This window comes from Phacochoerus africanus, chromosome 2, assembly GCF_016906955.1.
Source record: "Phacochoerus africanus isolate WHEZ1 chromosome 2, ROS_Pafr_v1, whole genome shotgun sequence".
Classification (NCBI taxonomy): Eukaryota; Metazoa; Chordata; class Mammalia; order Artiodactyla; family Suidae; genus Phacochoerus; species Phacochoerus africanus.
Window position 1 is genome coordinate 86,581,287 of NC_062545.1, and position 26,559 is coordinate 86,607,845.

A 26,559-nucleotide genomic window follows, 5' to 3' on the forward strand; every position below is an offset into this window, starting at 1 on the left:
ATAAATCTTAAGATTGAAAGGAGTCAAATTCACTTAACATTTATTCAGAGAGTTGTATGTCAGGTTCTTTACATCTTCTCTGTCTAGTCTATGACAGTCTGCCTTTGCTCCAAATACTGTGAATAACTGTGTGAAAATATAGATGAATTAAATTATAGCCTCTTTTAAAAATTACAAGCAGTATATTGTTTTGCTTTTAGTATCTTTCATTGTAATTAGCTGTAGAAATCCACTTCGTGAAATATGATGTTTCCCTCCCCTTCCTTAATTATAGCAGAAAAAGTATTTCTTCTAGTCACGCTGTGGATTGCGGACTTCAGATACACAGAGAAAGCAAATTGCACAGACATGAATATAATCCCCAGGATCTGAAGACTCTAAGAAATGGTCTTCAGGTTTGGATTTTTCTGAAGAAAAGAATCTGTGAAGTTATGTGAATAGAGACCATTTTTCAAAGCCATGGGGGAAAGAGAAGGAAGTCCAGATACTGATCGAGAAAGTAAGGCAGGCAGACACTGTTACTCTGACTGCTCATCTGACTTTGGAGGTACGCCACAGTCCTCCAGACGGTCATCGCTGGTTCACCCTTCCTCACCTACAAGTATTAAGGGCAAAAATTCTAAAAAACAAATTTCAGATAGCCAAGTGCATCATCAAGGTAAGCATCCTTTAAAATAGTCTCTAGACATAGCATATTCATTTTGAGTGCTTGAGGAAAACTCGTATGAATGATGTTCTTCTACTAATACATATAATGCTGTGCATGGAAACGGGCTGATTTATGTTTAGAAAAGGATGTATTTTTATAAATGTATATAAATGTTGCTTACGGTATTGTGTATTAAGTATCCTTTGTTATTTTCAAAGTCATGCTATATAGAAGAAAGAACCATAACTAATTTCGTTTTCTCCTGTTCCTAAATAAATGATTGTCTTGGGGTTTGTGAGGTACTGTAAAGGCCAAAAAAAAAAAAAAAAACCACAAAAACATTTGTGTCTTTATCTTCATTTCTAAAAAGTAGTGAAAAGCATTGATGTAAAGTGGTTAAGGGGCATTTTTATAGATTGAGTAAAATTACCTCTGCCTATCTACTGCAGAAGTTCAAATTCAACCTAGAAATGTAATTTGGGACTTGAGACCACCAGTGTGTTTTTTTTTTTTTTTGTTAAACTGTGTTATCATGAAAACAACATAAATAATTAGAAACTTTTTTTTTTAATTAAAATGTTACTAGTCTGGAGCTAGGTATCAATACATATTTGACCAGGTAATGTTCTAGAAATCTCTTCTTCACCTTAATAAATCCCTGGTCAATAAAACCCTGGTGTACTTAATAACAAAATATCTAAGGCCTATTATCATAGAAAAGTAAGTTAAATGAGGTTTTATAGTATACATTAATAAATGCAGCACAGCTATAACAGCAGTTGCTTAGAATGATGAGAGTTTGGATTGCACAGTGGAGAGTGGTAAAGTTGGGAGTGAAACAGGAAAATGGGGGCGAGGCATGAAATGCCTGGAATCCTATTAATATATTGACAGTTTCTGTTGGAAGGAATAGTTAATAATTGAAAAGATTGATGCAGGGATATGATTAAATTTCCCTTTATGAATTTTTACTTTGAAAAGTAATACTTGCTTTTTTAAAATCTGCAAACAATGTGTGTTCCTTTTGAAAGCAACCCTCTGATTGGACCCCTGATCTAGCTTCCCAGGGATGTCGAGGCTTTTAACAATTAGGTGCTTTTTCTTTTTTTCTTTTTTTGCAAGTGCAGTGCTACAGATTTCTTGGTCTCTTCCTCCAAATCTGTCTCCATGCAATTTTCTTATTTTGATTTGTTGTTGAGAACATGATGTGATATTAAACTTTTGCTGTATAATTAAGAACAAACAGACCTTAGGGTTAAACCTTAGAAATCCACAAAATCATTTACATACCTTGGGAATATTGGCGGGAATACTTTAATTTTTCTCTCCTTACCCAGAAGCATTTTAGGAGGCTATCCAATTAAGGAGCCAGAACTTTTTATGCCTTATCTTATTTAAGAAGATAATTGAGAGAAAACTGTGAGAAATAGTTTTAGCTAGCATAGCCCAGAAAAATTTCAGTTGTCTGCTTTGCATTGTCTTGTGAATTAAAATCTCTGTGGTAATTTTTAGGTCACTCAACAGGACCAAACTGGTAACTTTCCTTAAACATTAAGTAAATTTCTTTTGCTTTAAGTTGCAATTTCCAGTGTAGTCTAAACTAAGGAAAAGAACAAATGTAATTAAAAAAGGATCCTGAACACTTGAATTTGTGGAATTTTGTGTTTGACAACATATTCTTCCTTTAAATTTTTCAGCACATTTTATTATTTTAAAAAATAAAGTCTGTGCTCTATCAGAAGTTTTATATATATAATAAAATTTAATAATTTAGGTTATACATGTTTGTATATTACATGTTACATACTTGTTCTATTTCTTGTTTTATCAGTAATATAAGCATATTGAATTTTTGGTAGATGCATAGTTTATCTTTGTTACATGTTTTTTAAATGGAGTCATTGTAATTTTAACACCTCAAGGAAGGAAAAAAGCAATATTTGCTCACTTTTTTGATGGTGACTTAACAAGGAGAGGATAAAGAATGATAAACACAACAGTCATCTTCATTTTTACTCTTATTAGCCCTGTACTTCATCTTAATGGTTCTAAAAATGAAAAGGCAAGAGGTAGATGAAAGCTGAGAAACATTTTTGAGTTCTGGTCAAGTATACTTTGTAGACATAAGGAGAATATGCTACAAATAAATGGTCAGATATTTAGGATGTCAGAAGTTGGTTGTGGAAGCCCTTTCTGTCTGGCTAAATAGTTGAATAAAATATTAGTGGAAAAATTTTACCCTAATTCATATATCTAGGCTTTTAACTTTTCTAATTAAGTTTCCATTTATATGAAGTCTTGTCTGTTGAGCAATACAGTTTTGTACATAAAAGCCAGAGATTTGGAATGATTAATGTTCATCCATCTGTACAGTCTTTTAATATATAAAGTTTGTCACTCCAAGAGATGACTACATATTCTATAGTAGCATGTAGATACTAAAACTCTTTTAACCCAATATGTTGGGAAAGAAAGAAAATCGAAATGAAGAGGCTCCAATTTAAAATTGAAGCAGTTGTCTCCAATGTAAATGCAAGTCACAAATACAAGCTACACATATAATTTATATTGCCACATTTAAAAAGAAAAACAGGTGGAATTAATTTTAATAATGTATTTTATTTAACCCAGCATATCCAAGATATTATCACTTCTAAATATAGTTAATATAAAACATAGTGTGTGGAATACTCAGCATTCTCTTTTTTTTGAACTAAGCCTTTGAACTCTGGTGTGAATTTCACAGTTGTGGGTATCTCACTTGGACCACCAACATTTCACATTTCTCAATAGCCACATCTGACAACTGACTACTATATTGGATAGTGTAGTTTGTTTGTTTGTTTCTTTTTCTGTCTTTTGTCTTTTTAGGGCAGCACCCACAGCATATGGAAGTTCCCAGGCTAGGGGTGGAATTGGAACTGTAGCTGCTAACTTGTGCCACCACCAGAGCAACCCCAGATTTGAGCCGAGTCTGTGACCTACACCACAGTTGGCAGCAACGCCAGATCCTTAACCCACTGAACGAAGCCAGGGGTGGAACCTTCGTCCTCATGGATGGTAGTCAGATTTGTTTTTATTGAGCCACGATGGGATCTCTGGATAGCGTACTTTAGAAGTCACCAGTAGGTTTTCCCTCATTTCTTTTTATTACCACCTCCTTTCATGTATTCAGGCATTTATAGAGCTGGAATCCCAAATCAGTATACCTTCAATATACTTTCTCTAAAACTTCCATCTCTTTAATAAAACTTTATAATGTTAGGTTGTAAGTATTACTTGTGGTATTACTTGTTATCTTTTGCTTGTTTACGTAATCAAATCAGGATGTCCACTATCTGGTGAGATGGGTAGGGAAACGTTGGGTTTTGGGGTTTTCTAGTTTTTCTTCATCCCCTCCCCCAACTGGAATGCATTTCCTTCTTGAAAAAATGCAGTCACCTTGGAGATTAAAGTTGGTTAATTCTCAACTGTGGCAAATTTCCAGATGCCTCTTTTAAAGGGCAGGTGTTCTGTATATGAAGGGCTAATAAGTTTAATGGACTTTTAGTAAAAATAGTAACATTCTAAATTTTTGTGAAATGTGAGTTAATAAGATTTCATATGTTTATATTTTTTAGGATGTAGTTTTTTTGTTTATCTTTTTCTTAAATTATGAAGATTTTTTGTTTTTGGTGTTTTTTTTTGGCTTTTTTTTTGGCCTTTTTTTTGCCTTTTCTAGGGCCACTCCCGAGGCATATGGAGGTTCCCAGGCTAGGGGTCCAATCAGAGCTGTAGCCACCGGCCTGCACCAGAGCCACCGGCCTGCACCAAAGCCACAGCAACGCGGGATCCGAGCCGCATCTGCAACCTACAGCACAGCTCACGGCAACGCTGGATCCTTAACCCACTGAGCAAGGCCAGGGATCGAACCCGCAACCTCATGGTTCCTAGTCGGATTCAATAACCACCATGCCACGACGGGAACTCCATGAAGAAGTTTTTTGATTCGACTATCACACAAAAGAAAGCCCCGGGAAAGCATTTACAATCACATCTGTACTGCTGAAGTGTTTTCCATTTTCAATCACTGATACATGGGATTAAATTTTTATTACTGACAGAGAATATTTGTGGAGAATCTTCTATCTTACATGCATACTTCAGTTAATCCTCACTGTGAAATGATATCCTCATTCTATAGGGGGGGAAAATAGACCTGGAAAAGGTTTGGTTGAATTGCCCAAGGATTTATTAAGTATAAATCTGAGTCCCAAATCTTCTTGCTGTCATATTGTCATCCTCTTTCCCCAAATAAAGATTTCTAACTATTTTTTTTTTAAAAAACATACATTTCCACATTTCAAATAATGATCCCAAATATCTTGGCACAAATGACTTGAGTGTTACAGTGTTTTGTCCAGTGTTTATCAGGCACCATGCTAGTGCTAACAGTGTGTCTATTTGAATTCTGGCTTGCCATCTTATCTATAAAGTTAAAAATGGTAAAGCCTAATATTGCCATCTTTTAAAGCAATGTAAAGTAATCCCCTATAAACTATTGGGATATTATTTTGATGGATCAGAATATAATTCTCGAATTTTCTTAAAAGATTTCAGACCTTTCTTAAAAACATTGTATTAGGTGCTCTAAGTAAAACCTGATATTTAACTAAGTATTGTAAAAATCACTTTTTAAGGAAACAAAATGACTTAAAGAATATTATGGATCCACTTGTGTTAGGATAAGTAAATAATACTGCATCTGGTGCAGCTTCTACTTTACCTTATTACTGTTTCTTTTTTAGTCCCTAGGAAACCAAGCCCTAAGGGTCTGCCACACAGAAAGGGAGTCCAAGTGGGATTTTGCTCCCAGAGCCTCAATAGGGAGTCACTTCGGAAAGATACTGATCTTGTTACAAAACGGGTTCTTTCTGCAAGACTGCTAAAAATCAATGAATTGCAGAATGAAGTAACTGAACTCCAGGTCAAGTTAGCTGAGCTACTAAAAGAAAATAAAGCTTTGAAAAGGCTTCAGTACAGGCAGGAGAAAGCCCTGAATAAGTTTGAAGATACCGAAAATGAAATATCACAACTTATTGCTCGTCATAACAATGAGATTACAGCACTCAAAGAACGCTTAAGAAAATCTCAAGAGAAAGAACGGGCAACTGAAAAAAGGGTGAAAGATACAGAAGATGAACTATTTAGGACAAAATTTTCCTTACAGAAATTGAAAAAGATCTCTGAGGCTAGACACCTACCTGAACGAGATGATTTAGCAAAGAAACTTGTCTCAGCAGAGTTAAAATTAGATGACACCGAGAGAAGAATTAAGGTAAAATTTCTGCAGTGTCTAATTGTGCTGTTTTGCGTTGTTTTTCATTGAGCCTTTAATGTGCTCTTTTAAGACTGCTTTTGAAGTTCAGCATTTACTTGGAAATGAAAACTAACTTTTTAATATTATTTTTCTCAGAGGTTAGGAAAAATTTAGGGTTGTATCCTTAAGAGCAAGGTGTAAAAGATTGTATACATTATTGGGCCACATGTTAATGGATGTTTAATTCTGTGGATCCTAGCCATTTGGGGGAAATATAGTATTTGATTATGTGATTGTTTCTCTAAAATTGAAAATGATACTGTAATAGCTTTAGCATATAAAACTGACATTTGGGACCCATTGTGTAAGAAATACCACGTGAACAATAGTTTCTATATTTCTTTGAACATTTGTGAAAGATATATTTTGGAACAGGGTATGCCTCTGCCAGTTCTCTCCACCCTCCTCCCACATGAAAACTGATGTGAGAGGTTTAGTTAATAGTTCGATGTTGAGTTAATAGTCTGAAAATACCATATATATATACACACACACACACACACATACATACACACACACACATATATATAATGTATCTCACAAATCAGATAGTATATTTCCTCTAAATGGCTAAGATCCATGGAATTACATGTCCACTAATACCTGGCATGTGTGCACGCATGTGCACGCTCGCGCTCTCTCTCTCTCTCTCTCTCTGTATATACCAAACAGAAGCCCTGAGTCAGAGCTTAGGAGTGACAAAGTAGCTTGGAAAACAAAGGTAGAGAAAAAGTATAGGAATAAAGCCTGCTATCAGAGCTCTCTGACTAAGGGGAAGTCAGAACTGCAGATAAATTAGCCTTCTGCGTTGTATTAGGTGTTTTTAGTACATGTTAAGTTATAGTACTTTTTAGTCTCTGTGTAACATACCATGCTCAATATAGAATGCTATATGCCCAGGGTACCCTAGCTTATTTTCCAAAATTAGCAATCATTATCTTGTTTCAATGCGTAGAAGATAACTTTGTTGGATAGGTTCCACCATTGATCAACTCAAACTGCAAGAGCAAACATACGAAAACTTTTTTTAAGGGCCACTCACCTATGTAGTGAGATGGGGGGTAGGGGATGAAAACAGCTGTTGTCATAAAGAGCTGACATTTCCATTATTTTTAAAGTGAAATATAAAATATACCACATAATGGATTTTAAAATTAGAGACCATGAGCATAAAATGCTAATTAATAAGTATTATTAAGAAACCTCCATACCTCTGTCCGTGTTTGTATGAAACTAGAGAGTGCATGGAAACGTGTGAGCACATACGTGCACACACACAAACACACACACACTGCATTCTCTTCTAACCAGTTATAAATGGAGTTGATGGAGTGGTAGAGGAAGGAGGAGAAAGAAAGGAGAGAGGAAAAATGGAATAAGTCTGTGGATTCTGAGTTGTAGATGGGGTGAAATTATATGTCTTGCCCTCTCCAGAGCATGAAAATCAGTCCTCTGTGATGATGTCTTTGAAATACTTAATTGTATTCCTACTTATTTTCTTACTGATTTAGGAAAATTTAAAACTTTTGGAGTTATAGATTGACATGGAGTTGTAAGAAAATCATATAGAGAGATCTCATATACTCTTCATTTAGTTTCCCCAGGGGGTACATAACTGCATAGCTATAATATACAGTTATAATCAAGAAATTGGTAGTGATGCACTGATAGAACGCATCAACCTTATTCAGATTTTACCAGGTTTACATGGACTGTGTGTGTGTGTGTGTGTGCACGCTCGCGTGCATGCATTTAGTTCCATGCAGTTTCATCACGTGGGTGGGTTATGTGACCATCGCTGTAGTCAGGATGTAGAACAGTTCTATTAGAGGGATCCTTTGTGTCACCAACTTTTATAGGCACAGTTACCTTCTGCCTCCCCCAGCTTCTTGACCTGTGGCGTCTACTGATCTGTTCACCGTTTCTATAATTTTGGTTTTTTTAAGGATATAATGTAAATGAAATTATACAGTGTTTAACCTTTTGAGATTAGCAGATTTCTTTTTTTTTTTCCTTGAGCTCTATCCAAGTTGTTGCATATATCAATAGTTTGTTCCTCTTTTAAAATTTCCGATAGTATTCCATGGCATGGATATACAACAGAGTGTTACGGTATATCCCATTGAAGGACATTTGGGTTGTTTCCAGCTTTTAGTTATAAACTAATAAAGCTGCTGTGACCATTCATGTATAGGTTTTTGTGTGAACATAATTTTTCATTTCTCTGGGCTATATGTGGGAAAGTGTGCTTGATGGACTGTGTGATAAGTACATGTTTGGTGTTGTAAGAAAGTGCCATTCTTGTTTATAAAATAGCACTACCATTTTACATTTTTATCAGCAATGTATAAGTGATCCACTTTCTCCACATCCTTGCCAGAATTTGGTGTTATCACTTTAAAAAATTTTAGCCATAATTTAGCCATAGTATGTAGGTAGCGCTGTCTCCTGGTTTTAACTTGCATTATTCCAATGGCTGATGATGTTGAACATCTTTTTATATGCTTATTTGTCATCAGAAGATCCTATTAATTTTGTTCATGTTTTTTGCCTGTATTTCTAATTGGATTCTTGTGCTTCCACTGTTGATTTTTTGATAGTTTTTTTATTTTTAATTTTATGGCTGTCCCCACAAGCATATGGAAGTTCCTGGGCAAGGGATTGGATCTGAGCTGCAGCTGTGACCTATACTGCAGCTGCAGCAATGCCAGATCCTTTAACCTGTTGTGCTGGGCTGGGAATCAAACCCACACTTCTGTAGCAACCATAGCCACTGAAGTAGGATTCCTAACCCACTGCCCCACAGTGGGAACTCCTAATAGTTCTTTATCTGTACTAGATACTGGTTCTTTTGCAGATGTGTGGTTTGCAAATATCTTCTCCCAGTCTGTAGCTTGTCATTTCATCCTCTTCACAGGGTCTTTCAGAAGGAAGGTTTTAAATTTTGATGTGATCCAGTTTATCACATTTTTCTTTCATGGATTGTGGCTTTTTGGGTCAAGTCTAAGAATTTTTCCCTATCCCTGTCACCTTTTGCCAGTAGCCTCAATGATTTTCTAGTATATTTTTATTCAGAAGTTTTATAGCTTTATGTTTTACTTTAAAGTCCATGATTCATTCTGAGTTAATTTTTGTATAAGTTGTGAGGTTTAGGTCGAGGTTCATTTATTTTTTTCCTACCCCTTTGTGGTGCCCAGTTGTTCTAGCACCCTTGATTGAAAGGCTATTCTTCCTTCATTGAATTTGGCACCTTTGTTAAGAATTGGTTGGGCATGGAGTTCCCGTCGTGGCGCAGTGGAAATGAATCCAACTAGGAACCATGAGGTTGTGGATTCAATCCCTGGCCTCGCTTAGTGGGTTAAGGATCTGGCATTGCTGTGACTCTGGTGTAGGCCAGCAGCTACAGCTCTGATTAGACCCCTAGGCTGGGAACCTCCATATGCTGCGGGCGTGGCCCTAAAATGACAAAAAGACAAAAAAAAAAAAAAAGAAAGAATCAGCTGGACACATTGTAATGGGTTTATTTCTGGATTCTTTAGTCTGTTCTGCTGATGTATGTGTCTGTCCCTCTGCCAGTACCACATTCTCTTCATTGTAGGCTCTGTAGGGAACGCTACATATATGATTATGGTAGAGTAAGTCCTCTCATGTTATGCTTTGTTTTAATATTTTTAGCTACTCCAGGTTCTCTTTCTACGTAGACTTTAGAATAAGCTTGTCTCTGTTTGCCAACCCCTTCTTGAGATTTTGATAGGAATTGCATCAAACATGGATCAGTTTGTGGAGAATTGATATCTTTATTATGTTGAATATTTGATTCTTTTTTTTTTTTTGTCTTTTTTAGGGCTGTACCTGGAGCATATGGAAGTTCCCAGGCTCAGGAATGAATTGGAGCTGCAGCTCTTGGTCTACGCCATAGCCACAGCAACTGGGGATCTTAGCCACATCTGCAATCTACACTGCAGCTTGCGGCAGCACAGGATCCTTAACCCGCTAAACGAGGCCAGGGATGGAACCCATGTCCTCATGGATGCTAGTTGGGTTTCATGACCGCTGAGCCACAGTGGGACTCCTAAATTGCTTCGTTTCTATTGTGATTGAAATGATATTGGAGTCAACATGTAATCATTATTATGAACCTACTTCTCCTAAATCAATCTCACATCAGCTGTCACACCTGTACTAACTCTCTTCTGAGTGGAGGAGCCCATGCAACCCACCTGAAGGTGATTATTTTCTACTTTTTAGCTTACCTTGTCATACTTCCTAAAGTTTTTGTCCTCTTGTGTATAATTATATCATAATCTCAGTGATCAATCCAGACTTTGAAATTTTATTAATTTTCTTAATTTAGTGTAAAATTTAGCTTTAGTTTACATGCTTCAGTTTGTCAAATTTTCCTTCATTCAACACTAGGTTAATCATTTTTCTTCAGACTCAGTACCACTAATTATAAGGGTAAGGGAGCAAGCTAGGACCTCAATTGTGGCAAATTAACTAAAACCTAGAAAGTCCTGAATAGCCCTTGCAATTTCAGTAAATTCCTAGTAGTGCTATTTCTAAGTTCTGTGCAGTTCTTCCCTAAGAATGACTGTGTGCTGCTTTTTTGTTTGTTTGTTTGTTTGTTTTGTTGTTTGGTGTAGCATTTTGTTTTAAGAGTATGTCCTTAAACTGGAACTTGTGACAGGCAGCTTGGTGTATTTGTTTAGAGGTAGCCTCATTTCAGGACTCAGGCCACATTTTCCTTTTTTTGTCTTTTTAGGGCTGCAGTTGCAGCACATGAATGTTCCCAGGCTAGGGGTCCAGTCAGAGATATAGTTGCCAGTCTACACCACAGTCATAGCAACTCCAGGTCTGAGCCATGTCTGTGATTTATACCATAGCTCACGGCAATGCTGGATCCTTAACCCATGAATGAGGCCAGGGATTAAACCCGTGTCCTCATGGATACTAGTCAGGTTTGTTAACCACTAATCCCTGATGGGAACTCTCAGGCCACAATTTATTATTCCTCTTGTGAATTTCTTTTCTTAGTTGAGGGGGGCTCAAGGTTACCTCCAAATAGGTGAACTGTGAAAAACTTCCCTTTGTACCCTCTCTGTAAGTTGGATATAGGCTCATTTTGCTCATTGGTGGAAGTGACTGAGTACAGTCTCACTAATTTAAGACCTCAGAGGTTAACATGGTTAAAGAGATGGTGGTTAACATGGTTAACATAATTAAAGAGACAACCACACGCATGACTGGGGACAGTGGTCTGTGTCAGTTGTTTTTGGCCAGCCTTGCACAGTGTGGTCTGCCGGATCCTAGGTGTGTACCAGGAATGGAGAGCTGCTTGACGTGTTAAACTTGTCGAGCTCTGTATGGAGGGCAAACAGCTAAATCAGACTACGTGTTGATTTCGTAATTTATGGTTGGCTTTATACTTTCGTTTTGGCTTTTACTTCAATACGTTTATTAAGTAAGGTCCTGTCAAGGTATCAGCCTCATTTAAGCATATTTATTTTAATATTAGTAGTTTATACATTATTAATATTTAAATAAAGCTTCAAGAAACTGTAAAAAACTGTCACAAACTGTTAAAGTTGTGCCAATATTTTTAGCAGAAAAACATTTTTAGTTATATAATGCAGTGGTTCTCAAAAGTTTTGGCTTTTAAGACCCTTTTGTACTCTTAAAAATTATTGCACATCTCCCCCCCCCCACACTCCCACAGGAGCTTTTGTGTATTTGGGTCTATCTATTGCTATTTACCACATTAGAAATGAAAGAAATTTAAATATACTGCTGTATTTAAAATTAATAATAGGAGTTCCTGTCGCGGCTCAGTGGTTAACGAATCTGACTAGGAACCATGAGGTTGCAGGTTCTATCCCTGCCCTTGCTCAGTGGGTTAAGGATCCGGCATTGCCATGAGCTGTGGTGTAGGTTGCAGACACGGCTCGGATCTCGTGTTGCTGTGGTTCTGGCGTAGGCCAGTGGCTACAGCTCCGATTGGACCCCTAGCCTGGGAACCTCCATATGCCGTGGGAGTGGCCCAAGAAATGGCAAAAAGACAAAAAATAAAAAATAAAAATAAATAAATAAAATTAATAGTAAACAACTCACTGCATGGTATCATAAAATCTTTTAATGAAAAATAACCATTTTCTGAGCTCAAAGTAAATGAGGATAAGAGTGGTAATCATATATTTGCATTTTCTTCAGTGTCAGGCTTAATAGAGGACAGCTGTGTCCTCATAGCTGCTTTTGCATTCTGTCTGTTGCAAGATGTTATGGTTGATAGGAGTTAGAAAATGGAGGAATATTTGGGAGTTCCCATCATGGCTCAGCAGTTAATGAACCTGACTAGCATCCATGAGGACAGAGGTTCAATCTCTGGCCTCACTCAGTGGGTTAAGATCCGGAGTTGCCATGAGCTGTGGTGTAGGTCATAGACGTGGCTCAGATCCCACCGAGCTGTGGCTGTGGTGTAGGCCAGTGGCTATAGCTCCGATTGGACCCCTAGCCTGGGAACCTCCATATGCCATGGGTGTGGCCCCAAAAGACAAAGAAATGAAAAAAAAAAAAAAAAAGGAAAATGGAGGAATATTTAAAAACTTTTCAGATAACTGGATATTCTTTGATACTACATTAAAACTTAACAGCAGTGTTCTCAAAGGTTTATGAAAGAACTTTTTGTACTCTATCACATAAAATCCATCAGTCTTCTTCAAATGAATGTTTTACCCATGAATGATTTTGTAATACCATGCATTAGTCATATGGAAAATATTCATCATTTGGGAAATGTTTCTTCATTGCGTTAGATACATTTTGCAAATGTTGACATGTCTCATTATGTAACATCATAATGTTACATATAGCCTTTGGAAAACTCCAACATACACTCATGAAAAAAAGTGAAAACAGCAAATAATATTGTCTGATAAAACACTTCTGACCTTGCAAACTCCCAAAAGTGTCTCCAGGACCTGATTTAATATAAGTGGTTCTTTGTTAATGACTTCATTAGTGATTCTGCAGTCTGCAGTTTCTATTAATGACTGCCAAACTGCACCATTGCTTACTAGTCCTGGAACTGGCCTCCAGTAGGGCTGAAGGTAAGGCATCAATTCTGTCCCATCTCGCATAAGAAAGACAGTTGGGGTTGCATTCCTGATCTAAGGATGCAATAGCAGATTAGTCATAGATATGACCGACAATCTGTCATAAAGCAAATACTGTGAATTGTTAACTAGCATAAGAATCCTAAATCACTAAAATGGGGAATTATCTATTAAGTTTTATTAAAAGATCATAAATGTAATAGCATGTACATGATTGTTAGAAGTACTCCAATAAACTAGGCTACACATTTAATACATTAAAAATCCAACTGTATTTTAACATTAAATTGGCACAGAGTGAATTACCTTGTCAGAAAAATGTAATGAAACTGTTAACAAGGCTTTCTCTCCCTTTTTAGAAATTTATGGGAGTTCCCATTGTGGTGCTGTGGAAATGAATCCAACTAGTATCTGTGAGGATGTGGGTTCGATCCCTCGCCTCACACAGTGGGTTAAGGATCTGGTGTTGCCGTGAGTTGTGGTGTAGGTTATGGACATAGCTCAGATCCTGAGTTGCTGTGACTGTGGCATAGGCTGGCAGCTGCAGCTCCAATTGGACCCAGAGCCTGGGAACCTCCATATGCTGCAGGTGCAGCCCTAAAAAGCAAAAAAAAAAAAAAAAAAAAAAAAGAAATTTCTGAAGATTTGTGGGATGGATTTGAGTAGCCTGAGTATCATAGTATCATAGAGCTATAAAAGAAAGTTTGAATCAATGTTTCCTTTACAGTTTTTCTTGTAAGAGATTGGTATTCAAATTCCCTTGGCCTTAGTGCTACACTCAAGTAGGTATTTGTTTCTTGTTGATAAAAAATAGTGTAAATCACTTTCAGAGGTAAAGGTTGCTACAGCTTATCTTCTCTAACCCTTCTTAGTTTATTCACAATGAGAATTGAGCTGGCTAATATTGGTCAGGTAGATTCCTTTTCCTGCATCTTTCTATGTCATACCTTAGTCTTGTGGCTGGGTCTTTGCTCTTAATGTTTTTCTGCCATCTCACCCTCTAGAAACCCACATCCAGATGGCCTGCCTTTGCCTCACCTACCTACTATGTTTCTTTAAAAATGAAGCTATTAGGACAGAGCAGTGGAGGTCAAAGCAGGAGACAGCTGTGTTCTTGTCCTACTCTGATGTTGGGAATACTTCATTGTGATTTTGATTGCATTTATCTAATAAATAGTGGTGTTGAGCATCTTTTCATGTACCTGTTGGCCTTTCATATATTTTCTTTTGGAAAATGTCTATTCAGGACATTTGTATATTTTAAAATTTGGATTATTTGTTTTTTTGCTGTTGAGTAGAATGATTTTTTTTAAAATATATTTTGGATATTAACCACTTACTAGATACATGGTTTGCAAATATGTTTTTTCCATTTCATAGGTTGTCTTTTCATTTGTTGATTCTTGCCTTTACTGTGCAGAAGCTTTTTAGTTTAATGTAGTGTCATTTTGCTTGTGTTTTAGGTGTCATATTCAAAAAATCATTGCCCAGATGCATATCAAGTTTTCCCAGAACCACTTATTGAAGAGACTGTCTTTTTTGCATTGTGTATTCTTTCCTCCTTTGTCAGATTAATTGACCATCTGTGCATGGGTTTATTTCTGGGCTTTCTCTCCTGTTCAATTGAGCTGTGTTTCAGTTTTTGTGCCAGTACCATACTGTTTTGATGACTCTAGCTTTGTAGTATAGTCTGAATTCAGGGACCCAGGTTCCTCCAGCTCTCAAGATTCCTCTTTCTCAAGATTGCTTTAGCTATTTGGGGTCTTTTGTGTTTCCATGTGAATGTAAAAATGTTTTATTCTAATTTTGTGAAAAATGCTGTTGGTAATTTGATGGCGATTGCATTGAATCTGTAGATTGCCTTGGGTAGTTTAGTCATTTTGACAATATTGATTCTTCCAATCCAAGAACATTGTATATCTTTTTGTGTTCATTTTCTTTCATCAGCATCTTACAGTTTTCAGAGTACAAGTCTTTTGCCTCATTAGATAGGTTTATTCCTAGGTATTTTATTATTTTTGATGTGGTGATAAATGGGATTGTTTCCTTAACTTCTCTTCCTGATCTTTCATTGTTAGTGTATAGAAATATAACAGATTTCTGTGTATTAATTTTGTATTCTGCAGGTTTACCAAGTTCATTGATGAGCTCTAGTAGTTTTCTGGTAGCATCTTTAGGATTTTCTGTGTGTAGTATCATGTCATGTGCAAGCAGTGACAGTTTTACTTCTTCTCCAACTTGGATTTCTTTTTCTTCTCTGATTGCCTTGGCTAGGACTTCAAAAACTATGGTGAAAAAAAGGAAACATAAAATAAAAAGACACCCACTGAAAGGGAGAAAATAAATTTACAAATAGTGTGACTGACAAGGGATTAATCTCCAAAATACACAAACAGCTCATACAGGTCATTATCAAAAATGAACAACCCAATCAAAATGTGGGCAGAAGATCTAAATAGACATTTCTCCAAAGACATACAGATGGCCAAAAAGCACATGAAAAGATGTTCAGTATCACTAATTATTAGAGAAATGCAATTCAAAACTACAGCAAGGTATATCACTTCATACTGGTCAAAATGGCCATCATCAAAAAGTCTACAAATGATAAATGCTACAGAGGGTGTGGAGAAAAGGGGACCCTCCAACACTGGTACAGCCAATTTGGAGAACAGTATGGAGGTTCCTTTAAAAACTCAAAATAGAGCTGCTTTATGATCCTGCAATCCCACTCCTGGGCATCTACTCAAAGAAAACCATAATTTGAAAAGATATATGTACCCCAGTGTTTATTGCAGCACGTTTACAATAGCCAAGACATGTAAGCTACCCAGATGTCCATCGACAGAGGAATGGATAAAGAAGATGTGGTACATATACAGTGGAATATTATTCATCCATAAAAATGAATGAAATAATGCCATTTACAGCAACATGGATGGACCTGGAGATTATCATACTAAGTGAAGCCACACAGAAAAAGACAAATATCATATGATATCACTTAATGTGGAATCTAATAAAAAAATGATACAAATGAACTTATTTACAAACACAGATTCACAGACTTAGAAAACAAACTTATGGTTACCAAAGGGCAAAAGTGGGTGGGGGGAGGGATAAGTTAGGAGTTTGAGATTAAGTTATACACAGTACTGTATATCAAATATATAATCAACAAGGACCTACTGTATAGTGCAGGGAACTCTACTCAATGTTCTGTAATAATTTATGTGCAAAAGAATCCGAAAAATGATGTATGTGTATGTATAACTGAATCATTTTGCTGTACACCTGAAACTAACATAGCATTGTAAATCAAACTGTACTCCAATATGAACTAAAAATTTTAACAAGACCCATATCAGGGGGCTTATTTCCAATGTTTTCTTCTAAGGCTTTCATGGTTTTGTCTTACATTTAAGTCTTTAATCTGTTTTGAGTTAATTTTTGTGAGTGGCTTAAGATAGGGGGTTTAGTTTCATTCTTTTATGTGTGAATGTTCAATTATTTTTGCATTTGTTGGAGAGACTGTGTTTTTCCCACTGAGTATTCTTGACTTCCTTGTCAAATATTAGATTTTTTTTCCATCTTTTGTCTTTTTAGGGCCGCACCTGCTGCATATGGAGGTTCCCTGGCTAGGGGTCTAATTGGAGCTGTTGCTGCTGGCCTACACCAGAGTCATAGTAGTGCCAGGTCCAAGCCACGTTTGCGACCTATACCACGGTTCATGGCAATGCCAGATCCTTAACCCCCTGAGCGAGGCCAGGGATTGAATCCAAAACCTCATCGTTCCTAGTTGGATTCGTTTCTGCTGCACCATGACAGGAACTCCTGGTTTGTTTTTTTTAAGGCTGCACCTGCAGCATATGGAAGTTCCTGGGGCTAAGGGTAGAATCGGAGCTGTAGCTGCCAGTCTATGCCACAGCCACAGCAACACTGGATCCTTAACCCACTGAGGGAGACCAGGAATTGAAGCTGTATCCTCATGGATACTATGTTGGGTTCTTAACCTGCTGAACCACAATGCGAACTCCCTCAAATATTAGATTTGCCCATATATACTTGGGTTTATTTCTGGGTTCTCAGTACTATACAACTGACCTCGTCTTTATGTCGCTACCATACTATTTTAATTACTATAGCTTTGTAGTACCTCTTGAAGTCAGGAAACAATGATGAAAGAAATCAAAGATGAGTAAGTAAGGGGAGGGAATGGGATGGGCAGGGTTTTGGGTTGGTAGATGCAAACTATTACTTTTAGAATGGATAAGCAATGAGGTCCTACTGTACAGCACAGGGAATTATGTCCAATCTCTTGGGGTAGAACATGATGGAAGATAGTATGAGAAAAAGAATATATATATATGTGTGTGTGTGTGTGTGTGGAGAGAGAGAAAGAGAGAGAGGGAGAGACTGTGTCACTATGCTGTGCAGCAGAAATTGGCACAACATTATAAATCAACTATACTTAAAAAAAAAAAGAAAACAACCTAGTGGTTACTGGTAGAGATAAGGAACAATATAGGAGTAGGGAATTAGGAAGTACAGACTATTATGTATCAAATACAGATAACATACTGAAGAGGGTGTGGAGAAAAGGGTACCCTCCTACACTGTTGATGGGAAAGTAAATTGGTACAACCACTATGGAAAATGTATGGAGTTTCCTCAGAAAACTAAATATAGAACTACCATATGATTCAGCAGTCCCACCGTGGGCATATATCTCAGATAAAACTATAATTCAAGAAGGTACATGTTTTCTATATCTGTGAGTTTGCTTTTTTTGTTATATTCATTAGTTTGCTGTATTTTTTTAGATTTCACATAAAAGTGATACATAGAGTATTTGTCTTTGACTTGTTTTGCTTAGCATAATGCCTTCCAAGTCCACCCACATGGCTGCAAATGGCAATATTTCATTTTTTTTTAATGTCTGAGTAGTATTCCATGGTATAGGTATAAAACACATCTTCATTTAGCCATTTGTTGATGGACCCTTAGACTGCTTTCCTGTCTTTGCAGTTGTAAATACTGCTGTGAACATTGGGGTGCCTGTAGTCTTTTAGAGTTAGTGTTCTTGTTTTTTCTGCATATATACCCAGGAGTAGACTTGCTGGGTCTTATGGTGGTCATATGGAAGTTTTGCCTTTATATCACAAAGCTATAGTTACCAAACAGTATGGTGCTGGTACAGAAACAGATGCATACATCAGTGGAACAGAATAGAGGGCCCAGAAATAAACCTACAACCTTATGGTCAATAATCTATAAGGAAGGAGGCAAGAATATACAATAGAGAAAGGACAGTCTTTTCAATAAGTGGTGCTGGGAAAACTGGATAGCTACATGTAATAGAATGAAATTAGAACATTCTCTACCACTATATTAAAAAAACCCTAAAAACGTACTGAAGACCTAAATATAAGACCGAAGTACTATAAAATTGTTAGAAGAAGACACAGGCAGAACATTCTTTGACGTTAATCATAGCAGTATTTTTTTGGACCTATCTCCTGAAGCAAAGGAGTAATAAAAGCAAAATAGCCAGTGGGATCTAATTATACTTAAAAGCTTTTGCACAGCCAAGGAAACAATCAGAAAAACAAAAAGACAACCTACTGAATGGGAGAATGTGTTTTCAAATGATATGACCAATAAGGAGTTAATATCCAACCTATAGAAATAGCTCATAGAACTCAATATGAAAAAAAACAAGCAACCTGATTAAAACATGGACAGAAGAACTGGATAGACATTTTTCCAATGAAATTCATATGGCCAATAGGCACATGAAAACATGGCACATGCTGAGCATCACTAATCGTTAGAGAAACAAAACCGTGATGAGATGTCACCACACACTGTCAAAATGGCTGTCATGTAAAAGAACACAAATAACAAATGTTGTCGAGAAAAGAGAATTCTTGTACACTATTGGTGGGAATGTAGATTGGTGCTGCCACTGTGGAAAATAATATGGAGGTTTCTCACAAAACTAAAATTAGAACTACCAGTCTTGTTAGTTTGTTTCTAAGAATCTGTACGTTTTCTAGGTTGTCTGGTTTATTAGTATATAGTTGTTCGTAGTAGCCTTTTAGGAGATTTGTGTGTCTGGTGTCAGTTGTAATGTTTTCTTTTATTCATATCATTTGTTGATTTGCACCCTCTCTCTTTTTTCCCTTGGTTAGTCTAGCTAAAGGCTTGTCAATTTTATCTTTTCAAAGAACCAAGCCTTAGTTTGGTTAATCGTTACTATTGTTTTCCTGTTCTCTACTTCATTCATTTCTGCTCTAATCTTTATTATTTTCTTTCTTCTACCAACTTTAGGCTCAGTTTGTTATTCTTTTTCTCATTAGTTTAACCACGCAGTTATCGAGATCCTTTTTGTTGCTTTTTTCTTAAATGGGGGCACTGCAGCATGTGTGTGTATCTATTGTAGATTTTTGGTTTGCAGTTACCCTGAAGTTTTGATATAGGAGTCTCTCTCTATATATCTCATTGTTTTAAATTGTTGGTCTCTTAACTGCATCTCCAGCGTCCTCTATTTGTACCCTCTTCTTTTCATGATTTCTGATTTTGGGAGCATATTTGTGTGTGGATGATTTCCTACCTTTACCATATTTATGACTTTACTGGTGAATCTTGTCATTTGTAATTTTTTTTTTTCTGGTTATGGCCTTTTCTTTTCCACCTAGAGAAGTGCCTTTAGTATTTGTTGTAAAGTTGGTTTAGTGTTGCTGAATTCTCTTAGCTTTTGCTTGTCTGTAAAGCTTTTGATTTTTCCTTCAAATCTGAATGAGAGCCTTGCTGGGTAGAGTAATCTTGGAGGGTTTTTCCCTTCATCACATTAAGTGTATCCTGCCACTCCCTTCTGGCCTGCAGAGTTTCTGCTGAAAAATCTGCTGATAACCTTATCGGGGTTCCCTTGTATGTTATTTGTTTCTTTTCCCTAGCTGCTTTCTGTTTTTTCTCTTTGTTTTTATAATTTTTGTCAGATTGATTAATATGTGTCTCGGAGTGTTCCACCTTGGGTTTATTTTATATGGCACTCGTGCTTCCTGAATTTAAGCTGGTGATTCCTTTCCCATGTTAGGGAAGTCTTCAGCTATTATCTCTTCAAATATTTTTTCTGGCCCTTTCTCTCTCTTCTTCTTCTTCTGGCATCCTTATGGTATGAATGTTGGTGCATTACAGTTGTCCCGGAGTTCTCTTAGACTGTCTTCATTTCTTCTGCATCTTTTTTCTCTTTTCTGTTCCACATCAGTGATGTCCACTAGTCTTTCCCTGCACCTTGCTTATTCATTCTTTGGCCTCCTGTATTCTGCTATTGGTTGCTTCTAATGAAGTTTTTATTTTAGTTATTGTATTCTGCATCTCTGCTTGCTTAAGTTTTAAACCTTGTATTTCTTTGTTCAGTGTTTGCTGTAAATGATCAATCTTGCTCCCAGTTTATTTCCAGTATCTTGAATCATCTTCACCATCATCAGTCTAAAGTCATTGTCATGGAGGTTGATAATCTCCGGATTACTTAGCTTTTTTTCTGGGTTTTTTTCCTTGCTCCCTTTTCTGAGTTATAGTTCTCTGCCTTTTCATTTTGTATAGATTTTTGGTGTGGTGTCCTTTTTGCAGACAATAGTGTTGTACCCTCTCTTGCTTCTGATGTCCACTCCTCTGGTGTCTGAAGTTGGTACAGAGGCTTGCTTTAGGCTTCCTGATAGGAGGGACTGGTGCCTGCCGACTGGTAGGTGGAGCTAATTCTTATCCTTCTGGGTGAGATGAGAGGTGTCTGTGTGCCTAGGGGTCCTTTAGGCAGCCTGTTTACTGATGGGTTGTGCTGTGATCCTACCTGGATTATTGTTTGGCCTGGGGCTTCTTTGCACTGATGGGTGGGTGGGCCAGGTTTTTCCAAAATGGCCACCTCTAGGGGTACATGCACTGATGAATATTCCTGAGACCTTTGCCTCCAATGTCGTTCCCCCGCAGTGAGCCACAGTCACCCCTGTTTTCCCAGGCAATCCTCCAAGAACTGCAGTCAGGTCTGACCCAGATTGCTACAGTGTGTCTTCTTTGCCCTGGGACCCAGTGCACATGAAAGTGTGTGTGCACCTTTCAAGAAGGGGGTCTTTATTTCTCTCAGTCCCATGGAGCTCCTGCGTACAAGCCCCACTGGCCTTCAGTGCCAAATGCTCCAGAAGCTCCGTCTCCCAATGCCAGATCCCTAGGCATGGTGACTTGATGTGGGGCTCAGAACTCTCACTTCCATAGTTGAGTCCCTGTGATAAAGTTACTTTCCTTTCTGTGGGCTGCCCACCCAGTGAGTATGGGGTGGCTTATGTTGCGTAATTGCCCCTCTTATCATCTTGATGTCACCTCCTGTTTATCTTCTGGAGTAGTATATCTTTTGATAGTTTGCAGTCTGGTTGGAGGTTGTTCAGCAGTTGGTTGTAATTCTGTTGTTTTTATGAGAGAAGGTGAGCTCCAGTCCTTCTGTTCTGCCATCTTTAATCCCCTGCATTGCAGTATGTGGAAGTTCAAGCTGCAGCTACAACCTACACCACAGTTGTAGCAATTTCGAATCCTTTAAGCAGTCTGCTGGGCTGGGGATTGGACCCATACCTCTGCAGTGACCCATGCCACTGCTGTCAGATTCTTGACTGCTGCAGTGGTAACTCCTTGCTTCTTAATGTTGGCTTTTATTCCTATGAACTGCTTTTGGTGTATTCCATAAGTTTTGGTATGTTGTGTTTTCATTTGCTTGTCATGATACTTTTAAAATTCTGCTTTAGTTTTTCTTTGATCCATTGGTTGTTCAGGAGAATGTTGTTCAGTTTCCATGTATTCATGAATATCCCAGTTTTCCTCTCATTATTTATTTCTGATTTCATACCATTGTAGTCAGAGAAAATACTTGGCATGATTTCAGTTTTCTTAAAATTTGCTAAGACTTGTTTTGTGGCATACCATGTGATTACCCTAGAAAATGTTCCATGTCCACTTGAGGAGAGCATATATTCTGCTGCCAGATAGAATGTTCTGTGTATGTCTGTTACTCCCATTTGACCTATAGTACTGTTCAAATCTCCTGTCTTCTTATTTATGCTGTCTGAAAATCCCCAACTACTATTATATTGCTGTTTATTTCTTCCTTTAGCTTAGGTGTTCTGATGTCTGGCACATAAATATTTATAACTGATACACCTTTTTGATGTATCAAACCCTTTTTCATTATTTTATGTCCTTCTATATCTTTTTAAAAAATATTTTTACTTTGAAGTCTGTTTTATCTGATGTAAGTAGAGCTTACCTGTGCTTTGTTTTGGGTTACCATTTGCTTGAAATATCTTTTTCTATCACTCAGTCTCAGTCTGTGTGTCTTTAAGGCTAAAGTTGGTCTCTTGCAGGTGGAGTATTGTTGGATCTTGTCTTTTAACTTATTCAGCCTGTCTGTGTCTTTTGAATGGAGGATTTAATTTATGTTTAAAGTAATTATTGATAATTTAGGACTTACTATTGCCATTTTGTTTTATGGTTGTTTTGTAGATCCATTATTCTTTGTTTCTCATCCTGCTGTTTTTTTCTATGTGTTTTGATGTTATGTGGTATCAGTATGGTTAGACATTAGCATGTTTTCTTGAATAATTACTACAGAATTTTCTTGTCTGGTTACCATGGAACTTATCTAAAATTTCTTAAAATTATAATGCACTATTTTATTTTACTTTTTTCATTTTTATTGAAATACAGTTGATTTACAATGTTGTGTTAGTTTCAGGTGTACAGCAGAGTGATTCAGTTATACATACATACATATATATCTTTTTTCAGATTCTTGTCACTTACAGGTTATTACAAAATAGTATAGATCCCTGTGCTATACAATAGGTCTTGTTGGTTATTTATTTTATACATAATAGTATGTATATGTTAATCCCAAATTCCTAACTTATCCCTCCCCATAGCATCTTATCTTAAACAAATAACAACTTCAATAAGATTCCTGAACTTTACACTTTTACTTTTACCTCAGCTCACGTTTTAGGTTATTGACATTACATTTTGCATATTTTTTATATTTTGTAACTAATAACGGATTACTGTAGTAACAGTTATTTTTCCTAAGTTTGTTTTCTTAACTTTAAACTAGAATTATAAGTAAATTATTCACCACCATTGTTATAATACGGAATCCAAATATATCTACATATTTTCCATTACCAATGAGTTTTATATTGTTGCCCTCTGTTTTTATGACATTAACTAGCATCTTTTTATTTACATTCAAAGAACTCCTACTGGGGTTTCTTATAAGGCAGGTCTACTGGTGATGAATTTCCTCAGCTTTTGTTTATTTGGGAAAGTGTTTTTCTCTCCTTCATTTCTGAAGAATAGTTTCCCCAAGTATAGTTTTCTTGGTTGAGATATTTCTTTTCTTTTTTTTTTCTTTTTGGCCTGCCCATGGCATGTGGGAGTTCCCGGGCCAGAGGTCGAACCTGCGCCATAGCAGCAACCTGAACCATTGCAGTGACAGTGCCAGATCCTAACCCACTGTGCCACAAGGGAACTCCCAGATTTTTTTTTTCTTTCAATATTTTGAAAGTGTCATTCCATTCTCTTCTGGCCTGAATAGTTTCTGTTAGGAAATCTGCCAGTGGTATTATGAGGTTTCCCTTGTATGTCACTTCTCTCTTTTTTTAAATTGCTTTTATAAAATCCTTTGTCTTTGACTTTTGACAAATTAATTATAATGTATCTCAGTCTAACTTTTTTAGAATGCAACCTATGTGTGGTCTTTTGGACCACTTAGATGTGGTGATCTGTTTCTGGCCAAGAGATTGAGAAGTTTTCAGGCATTATTGCTATAAATATACTTTCTGTTCCTTCTCTCTCTCTTTCTCTGGAATTCCTATAATTCGAATATTAGTTTTGTTTTCATTTTGTCCCATAAGTCCCATAGGGTTTCTTCACTCTTTTTCATTGCTTTTTCTTTTAGCGCCTCTGACTGAATTTCAGATGTTCTACTCCCAGGTTGTGGGTTCTTCTACATGTTCGAGTTTGCTTTTGAAGCTCTCTGAATTCTTCGGTTTAGTTATATTATTCAGCTCTAGGATTTCTGTTTGTTATGGTTTCTATTTCTTTGATGAACTTCTTGTTTGTACATGTGATGATTTCCTCTTTTTTTGTTGTTGTTGTCTATGTGTTCTTGTAGTTTACTAAACTTATTTAAGAGGAAGATTATTCTGCATTCTTTGACAGTTCATGAGGTCCGATCATAGTCCCTTTCCTTAGGGTCATTTATTAGAGCTTTATTAGTTTCCTTGAGTAGTGTCAGATTTACGTGAGGTGTGTGTGTGTGTGTGTGTGTGTGTGTGTGTGTGTGTGTGTGTGTGTGAGATCCCTGATTCCTTGCATTGGTTATCTGTGCTTTTGAGTAAGTGGTATCCTCTTCCTGACTTTGACTTTGCAGGTTCGCTTTGGTATCACCACTTCTTCACCAGTCAGCTCAATCTGGGTTTCTGGATGTTTCTGCTGGTCACGTCCCTGGGCAGCAGGGCCTGCTTTTAGGGTCTGTTTTTGGCCGAGGCAGCTATTTGAGTTCTGAGGCCGGGACTGGTGGGGTGTGCCACTGGCTGGAAGGAGCCGGAGAGGACTGCTGACTTGGTCCTCTGCCCAAGTGAGCCTATAGGATGGCCTTGCTGTTGCCTGGAGTCTCTGGTCAAAATTCCTAGAGAGTCTGGACCAGGTAGTGTCCTCAGCAGTAGGTGGGGCTAGGAATCAGCTTCCCATCCCTGGTGGGGTCACAGGACTGGACACAGGGCCTGGGTGGCTCATTGTTTGGGGACCCACCTCAGGCAAGCGTGTGGGCTGAATATCCTGGTCAGGAGAGGCCATGGGTTTGGCCCTGCAGACGGGGAAAGCCACAGCTGGGTTCTCTGTTCAAGTGCCACTGTCAGCAGGGCTGTTGGCTGGGCTCTCAGCTCCCCATGTGCCCTGTTACAGTCCCTGGTCAGTGGGCTGAAGGCTATCTTCAGCTGGAAGTGGGGCTAGGATAATTAGTTTCCCTTCTCAGACTCATCAACTGAGTATCTCCAAGGCCATGAGTGCTCTGGACTCAAGCCTGCCTGTGCCCCAGTTCTCAGTGGCTGGACAGTGCTACTGACAGCTCTGGGGGCCACCAGTTCTGCCCACTCTCCCGCCCTCCCGCCAGGTCAGGAGTTGCTGGGTTGTGCAGCTTCCAGGTGTTCTTGTCAGCCCTTCCTGTCAGATGGGTCTAGGGCCCACACTCCATGGGTGGGGGGGCTCTGACCCAGACTTCTTCCTGGGTGGGACTGGGAGAGCCCACTTCAGGCAACTGCTGCATTTTCCTGCAGGGGCTTTCTGGTTGGGAGGGGCCGAGAGCCCCTGTGACCTGCAGCCGGCAGGGCTGTGATTCAGCTCTGCCACTGAAATGGGCAGGAGCAGGCTCCTGGGCTGGCAGATCTCTTCCTTTGAAGACCTGAATTAGGTAGGCTTGCAGGTCACCGAGTTTCCTCGCCAGACTGTGCCGCCAAATGGGGCTGCAGGTGAGCAGAGATGCTGGTTGGGTTTCCTGCTGGAGCTCTGCAGGTGGACACTCAGTCTGCCCAGCTCTGAATGCTGCTTGCTGGAAGACCCCGCCCCTACTTCCTCCATCACCATCAGATGCCCAGTGGTTGAGCCCGCAGGTGCTCCTGTGATCCCCGGGAAGTGACCCGCAACTGCTGGTGGTGCTGGATGTCATTGCTGGGCCCTCTTTTGCCACAGGAGGAGCCGTGGGAGTGGTGCCGGGCTGGCCTTGGGAAAGGGCCGTGCAGTCAGTGTGCCGCTGTTCCCCTCACCCTTCACTGCAGTCTCTCTGGGTCTGTGTGGGGCGGGAGGTGTCTCAGCCTAACTCCCGTGTCCTGATAGTCTCTCAGTGGTGCATAGTTGTCTGTTGTTCTTGGGAAAGGGATCCAAGTCAGGAAGGACCTCTGTCACCATCTAGGTTATGTCATTCACTCCAGTCTCATTCTTTTTAAAGGCTTTTTACTAGGCCATCTCACACACACACACACACACACAACACACACACATATTTCATAATATGTTGATTCCCTTCCCTTATTATCGTATATTTTAGTTTCTTTTTTTGAGGTGGTCTAGATATGCATGGCAGTAAATGTCAGTTTTTGCATGCATGTGTAAGTGTATTAATGGAAAATTCCTGCAGGTTAATGTCTCTGGGTCAGTAAGGTATTTAAAAATTATTTTTGCTACTTGTTAATATAAAAACCTAAAGAATGCTACTGGATAATAATTTTTCTTGGAGTAATAAAACATACTCTATTTTTTTAAGGATTAAATTGCCCTTCCTTGTGGTTAATATCACTTAAGAAGATTCTAAAATGTATGCTTTTTATGTAAGCATCTTTAACATGAAA

The 26,559-nt window shown here is 38.1% G+C and overlaps 1 protein-coding gene across 1 annotated transcript in view; it reads left to right on the forward strand.

The window, feature by feature from the left end:
* The first annotated feature begins 278 nt into the window (after positions 1 to 278).
* LCA5 (lebercilin LCA5) overlaps positions 279 to 26,559 on the forward strand; it is a 56,789-nt gene continuing 30,508 nt past the window's right edge. The window contains exons 1-2 of the mRNA XM_047763418.1: positions 279 to 658; positions 5,437 to 5,966. Coding sequence (XP_047619374.1) covers positions 460 to 658; positions 5,437 to 5,966 — 729 coding nt within the window. The 5' untranslated portion in view covers positions 279 to 459. The remainder of the gene's footprint in view (positions 659 to 5,436; positions 5,967 to 26,559) is intronic.